This window comes from Ranitomeya imitator, chromosome 8 (assembly GCF_032444005.1).
Source record: "Ranitomeya imitator isolate aRanImi1 chromosome 8, aRanImi1.pri, whole genome shotgun sequence".
NCBI lineage: Eukaryota > Metazoa > Chordata > Amphibia > Anura > Dendrobatidae > Ranitomeya > Ranitomeya imitator.
Window position 1 is genome coordinate 150,816,201 of NC_091289.1, and position 7,016 is coordinate 150,823,216.

General features: G+C 35.4%; 1 protein-coding gene across 1 annotated transcript in view; it reads right to left on the reverse strand.

Annotated features, from left to right (window-relative positions):
• The window catches only part of BARHL2 (BarH like homeobox 2), a 6,741-nt gene extending 176 nt beyond the window's left edge, over nucleotides 1-6,565 (reverse strand). Inside the window, exons 1-3 of the mRNA XM_069737543.1 lie at nucleotides 5,600-6,565; nucleotides 3,320-3,545; nucleotides 1-646 (exon numbers count right to left, since the gene is read on the reverse strand). The exon at nucleotides 1-646 is cut by the window's left edge and continues 176 nt beyond it. Coding sequence (XP_069593644.1) covers nucleotides 334-646; nucleotides 3,320-3,545; nucleotides 5,600-6,137 — 1,077 coding nt within the window. The 5' untranslated portion in view covers nucleotides 6,138-6,565 and the 3' untranslated portion in view covers nucleotides 1-333. The remainder of the gene's footprint in view (nucleotides 647-3,319; nucleotides 3,546-5,599) is intronic.
• Between the last annotated feature and the right edge of the window lie 451 nt (nucleotides 6,566-7,016).

Consider the following 7,016-nt stretch of genomic DNA (forward strand, 5'->3'; position numbering starts at 1 on the left):
TCTCCTGTGACTCCGGGGAGCGCAGCGCCTTCTCCTTCTTCCTCCCCTCATCCATGGCTGTGCGCCACCTCCTTCTCTTCTTCCTCATCTTCGCCATTATCATTTATTTTATTTGCAACAGAGTTTAGTCCTCTTTCTTCAATAATAGGGTTCTGCTCTGTGTAAGCACAGTTCATACCGATGTCTGAGCTTTTTTATAGGGGGTGCCCATAAATTGCCCCCCACATGTCCCTTTTTTATTCTAGTTACCTCCATTTAGTTTTTTTTTTTTATTTGTCCTTGTGGGGTGTGATAGTGCTGTAGTTAATAAAAACAAAATAGAGAGGTGCTCTTTCACCGCGTGTGTGGGGTGCCAGGGATTGGGTTACCCAAAGGGTTAAGCGCAGGTTGTCCCCCTGGACCCAGACCATGAATGAGGACCCTGGGGACAAGGGGTCTCTGTAACTGAGGGTGGGGTGCAGGTGGAGTCCTGTACATACTGCTGTACATTGCTGCAGCTGCTGCTGCTGCTGTGGTGCTGTCCATACTGCTCAGCAGGCTTGGGTGATAGAAATAAGGAGAGGGGAACATCCTCTGTAGAGCAGAGTAATTGCCAGCTTCAGCCAAAAGCTCCAGCCCTACTGCTGTCTGCCTCTTCCATTTTGTCCTATGGAGGAATGAAATCAATATTGAGTATACAGAACAGTACAGGCACTTGGAGACATTCTACATTCTAACATCACACATAGCCCTTTTCTGATGTCCTGACTGCAGAAGATCCATTGAGGAGCATCAGGCCCCCCACAAGTCTCCAGCTGTGGTGGATTCACTTTAAGAAAAGACTCCAGACTATCCAGAGCTCTGTCTTGAGCCCCTATAGAGAGTTCTGGAGCTTTGGAGGCTTTGTGCTACATGTGTCTCATCCTCATCATCAATTGGAACTTTACAGTAGATGCCAGACAATGGCACAGTGAGCAGCCACCATGTGATGCTATCAGTTCCTCCTAGTTTGCTCAAATGTGAACACTTGTAGAATTAGTTTTAATTAGTACTAATTCTAATGAGTACATCTGCTTATACTGCTATCTCATTAGCATGGAAGAGCAAAATAAAAGTGTACTAATTAATCCATAGTATATATTGAATTACTATTACCATTTTCTATTTCCATCACCACTGAATTATTATCAATATATTATTATAATACACCGTTTCTGACTTTTTTTTTTACTACATTGCCATGTTTAATACTGTTACGATCTATATTACTTTAGCACAGTATTTACAGTACTTTTAGCACTTGGTGAAGTATCAATCGTCATTAATATTTTCATTACTATTTCCAATTAGTCACTACTATATTATATATTATTTCAGTGCTTATTGTTCATTAGCTGAGTATTATTAATGGATGCAATAATATGGAGCGGTTTTTTTTATTTTTACTTTAATTACCTTAGTACCAAGTTATTTTACCATATATTTATCATGTATATTATACTACTGCAGTATTAGTTATTGTCTTGTACTATGGTGTCTTGTTTTTTACTACATTGCTATAGATATTTTATTAGTTTGTACAGCCATCACATTAGGACTGTACACAATAGTGTAGTGTAATTATTGCTCTATGGAGCATTTAATGTTTTAAATTACATTATTATTATTATTATATTTATTTTATTATTATTATTATTATTATTATTATTATTATTATTATTATTATCTGTATAGCCTTTATATTGCAACTTTTATATCATAATACTGCAAAATAATTCCTATTGGTTCACTTTAATATGGGATCTATATATTTCAACTTATTTGTTCACTATACTACCATATTATTATTATTATTATTATTATTATTATCTGTATAGCCTTTATATTGCAACTTTTATATCATAATACTGCAAAATAATTCCTATTGGTTAACTTTTATAGGGGATCTATATATTTCTACTTATTTGTTTTACTATACTACCATATGATGATGATTATTATTATTATTATTACTACATTATTGTGGTATAGAAGGGAAACATACCCAAAGCTTCAAGTACTCTTGGGAGAATAAGGACCAGTAAGATGACACATGGGAGGCACAATGATACTAATGAGTTTATATTAGAATTTAACTCCATTTTCCTACTTGTGACTTGATAAGTGAAGAGCAAAATCCTGCTTTGACTATTTCATTTCTCTGCCAAACCAGTGTAGCTGACAGCCTATGGAGTTGTTACCTCTGGTGGAAGAGAGTATGGGGGGTATAATAAACAAGCCCCTGACACATTATCTGCATTGCATACAAATGACACTAATTTTTTCCGACAGAATTAGGGTGGCTGAAACCGTCTGTAATGAGACAGAAAATTATGGAAAATAGAAATGTACTTCATTTGCTGCTACAAGATGAGTGTGGACAACAGGGACAATGGAGATAGGATGAGAGACCCTCATGTAATATACATTCGTTTCATTAAAATAATATATCCAAATGGGCTTGCTGACTTTAAAAAAAAAAAAAAATCACTATTTCTAATTGAATTCTCCCGAAATTCTGCCAGTTTCCAGTGCAACACTGCATAATTAGACTGCAGTGGGAATTCTTGCCCAGTGTATTCCTGGGACACAGGAAGAGTGATCTGTCCCTAGTTTTGTAATGAAGATTTACACATTATTTATTCATGTGTATATTAGTTGCGATTTTTTTTCTTGGCTTTGAAGCTGTTAATTAGCCATATTTATCTCGTTATGAGCACTTTGTGGGGTTTTCACTATTCAGATGAAATTACTAACAACAACAACAAATATATCCTGGGATGCAGAAACTCAAATGTGGTCCCTTTAATGGGAGGGAATCTAAAAATCTGCAACTTATGTAGAATTTACATAGTTAATTACATGTTTCAGTTACATGTTACATGTATAGTTAATGACATGTGTAGTGATATCTGATATGTATTTCTAGATCCAGTTGATTCTATATCATAAATGGACATAACCCCAACCAGAAACTGATTCCTATTGAAAGGTCTTGATGGAGGGACTTTGTTTTGGGATTTACACAATTGTCTTGAGTTACTCCCTCATGTCATTTATTTAGGACCAAATGTAAGAATATTTTAGCTGCATTTTATTCCGTGGATGCCATTTTAGACTATGATGACGATGGTGTTCTTCAGTTAGTTTGCAGATAGAACCTCCAGACATATCTCTGCCCTATTACCCCTATTGTAGGTGATACATATTTCCAATGTTATGTTATTTTTTTTATTTTTATTTTTGCACATATTTGCTTTTCATCATATTTGTGTTGTTGTGCCCATTCCACCAATCTCACCTTCTGTTTTGGTACCATGTTTTGACTTGGGTGTCTGTGAGGTTTAGGGCTGCAGCCAGGTCCATTCGGTCTTGTACACTCAGATACTTCTGTCTCTCGAAGCTCCTCTCTAGCTGATTGAGCTGATGGTCAGAGAAAGCTGTCCTCGCCTTCCTGGGCTTTTTGGACCTTACAGGAGGACTCTCCCGACTGCTGGAAATCTCCCTGTCTCCTTCTTCCTTTGTACCTATAGGACCAAAGAAGTAATAATCCATATAAACTAATGCACTTAAAAGGTTGATATAAGATGGATAAATAGATAGATAGATAGATAGATAGATAGATAGATAGATAGATAGATAGATAGATAGATAGATGATAGATAGATGATAGATAGATAATAGATAGATGATAGATAGATAATAGATAGATGATAGATAGAGAGATAGATAGATAGATAGATAGATGATAGATAGATGATAGATAGATAATAGATAGATAATAGATAGATGATAGATAGATAATAGATAGATGATAGATAGAGAGATAGATAGATAGATAGATAGATAGATAGATGATAGATAGATAGATGATAGATTGATAGATAGATAGATAGATAGATAGATAGATAGATAGATAGATAGATAGACGATAGATAGATAGATAGATAGATAGATAGATAGATAGATAGATAGATAGATAATAGATAGATGATAGATAGATAATAGATAATAGATGGATAGATAAAAAGATAGATAGATAGATAATAGATAGATGGATAGATGGTTGGACAGATAGACAGATAGATAAAAGATAGATGGGTAGATGGATGGATAGATAGATAGATAGTGTAGATAGATTCAAAAGTGTATTTTATACCCTATTACAACTATTACCATCATTATTATTATTACTATTATTATTTTTTAAAAATAGTATGCACATTATTTTTTTTACACTATACAATACTATACACTTAATTATTTGTTGATATTTCATATTATTATTATTATTATTATTATTATTTTATAAATAACTATCACAATAATATAATTTAGCTATTAATTTGTATTTTCCCCATAATTTCCCCATAGTTCATATTATCTTTATTATTGTTATTATCATTATTATTATTATTATTATTACTGTTGTTGTTGTTGTTGCTGTTATTGTTAATCTTATGATCACTATATTTATCTGTTTATTTACTTATTTATTTGATTTATTTATTTCCTTCTATTATTGTTATTATTATTATAATTATTATTATTACTGTTGTTGTTGTTGCTGTTATTGTTAATGTTATGATCACTATATTTATCTGTTTATTTACTTATTTATTTGATTTTTTTTTTTCCCTTCGTATTTTCCCATGCCAGGTGAGAATCGTAACGGGACCAGGTATTATTTATCAACCTTGTATTTTTTTTTTTTTTCTGAACTGAAGAAAAATCGATATGTCAAAAACCATCTCCGTATGTACCAGGTTTTTTTTCTCCAGCGTTTTTTTTTTTATCTTCCCTGCAGGAAGAACAATAATCTCTTTAATTGACCCACTGGGGAGGATGCTTTCCACACAAAAAAAAAAAAATCGTCAGGCCACACTGTACATCTGGTTTTGATCATTAATGCACAAGAAAAAAAAAATGACTGTCCCAAAATGAATGGTTAAATTAATTCTATCATATTGATATTAGTTCTTTTGCGGGGGGGGGGATAAAAATGTGTTTTTTTTTTCTTCCATATTATTAACCCGCTGTAAAATAATTGATGTCAATGCACAATTGCAAAAAAAAAATAAAAAATAAAAAAATAAATGCGTTCAATGGAAAAGCGAGATCGTTTTAATTAACACAGCAGTTTGCAATAATCAAGCACGTATTTAACAAGGGATTATGTGTAAATTAAAAACGTTATTGCTAAGAAATTCATATTTTTTTTTGACAGAAAGTAAATGCCAGGAGTGTGAAGTATTCTTGATAAATCATTTCAAGTCATTGAAATTGTACTTGTTCCATAGTGTTTGGTGCAATTACTAATATTTCAAAATAAAAGAGTAAATAATATAACAATAGTAGAAGAGTCAAATGTAAAAGCAATAAAAAAAAGGAATTTATTCATAGTAATTTTATAATTATATATAAAAAAAAAATAATGACAATCATTTTTATGGCTAAATTATGATGATAATAAATAGATATAGTTTTATTTCTGTTGAATAAAAAAATAAAAGCATAACTAAAAAAAAGAATAGAACCACAATAAACCGTGTGTGTGTGGAGGAAGTTTGGAAGAACTCACCGTGGCCTTTCATGTCTGAGTGCAGGTCGTCTCGCAGCTTTTCTCCTTTGCCTTTGCCATCTTGCATCTCCTGCTCGAGCTTGGGTCGGAAACTTTCTGCGGCCCCTTCATGCTTTGGAGTGTGATGAGGAGAGGAGACGCTGGTGCTGTAAGGGGCACAGGCAGCTAGGGGTTTGCTGTCTCCCAAAATGTCTTTAATTAAGAAGGAAGAGGTGGAAGTCCTGGGGGCAGTGCCCAGCTGCGCTGCCTGGTGCGGTGGGGACTGCTGTGGTGGTGGCACCTGCTGATGGTTGTGGTGGAGGTGGTGGTGGAGGTGAGCGCTGTCCACCAGCCGGTGCTGATCTGCAGGCTCCATTGTAACCGAAATGGGAGACGAAGGTGAACTTCCCACAGTGTCTATCTCCGAGCCAGGAGAGAGTGCAGCCCCCTGATTCCTAAAATCTCTTCCATCCCTGCTAAAGTCTCCATTCAACATGCCAGGGCTGCCAGAACCAGCATTGGACAATATCGTGTCTATCCCAAAACTGGATCCTTCCATGGTGCTTGTGCTTCAAGACAAAGTCTTCATGACAATCCTCTTTAAAAAAAAAAAAATCGATCGACCAAAAACAATTTCTTAAAAAAAAAACCAGTAGGAGAACAAATAAAATAGATCAAAATAAAATAAATTAAAACATTTAATTGAAAAAAAAAAAAAGCAAATAAATAAGGCAGGCGTCAATGGCTGATAAGGGAATAGTGAAAGACCAGGGCACACGTGTGACTAGTCCTACATACGTGTATCTAGTGTCATGTGCCAGTGCTGTGGCTATATGTCATGTTAATAGCCCCTGTGCAGCTGGGATGAGATCTGTAGTGCTTCTGGTGCCTAGGCTCTAGTTGTTGGAGAACTTTCTTTGAAAGTTGAGGTTGCTCTCAGACTGTGGCTAGATGTCTCCTGCCTGCTGCAGCAGCTCTTTCCCTTGTAATCCTTCTCCTGTTGGGCTGCAGAGACTCCCTCCCATGACGTCACGGACAGGAGCAGACCCCCAGCCCTCCTTCTCCATTCTCCAGCATTGGTCGCCTTGGTGGGAGAGCCCTGACGTTGGGAGCAGGCAGCCAATGGTAGCAGGAGCAGTTTGCACTGTGCATGGACCAGGGCTAAGGACTAAGGATGCTCTTTTTTTTTACCATGTATCTCCTGGGTTGCTTCCTCTAATCTAAAGCAGAAATAAAATTCAATAAATAAGAAATAAATAAATAAGAGCAAAAGGAAAAAAAAAGGTGGAAAAGAAGAGGCAAACTATGAGGATGTCAGGTTCAGTCTGAATAATAACTAAACTGCAAGGACCATGCACACAACTAAAGAGATGCACAGTAGTAATGTAGTGTCTGCAAAGAAGTGCGAGAGCTCAGAACACTGGACTTCTGAGAGAGT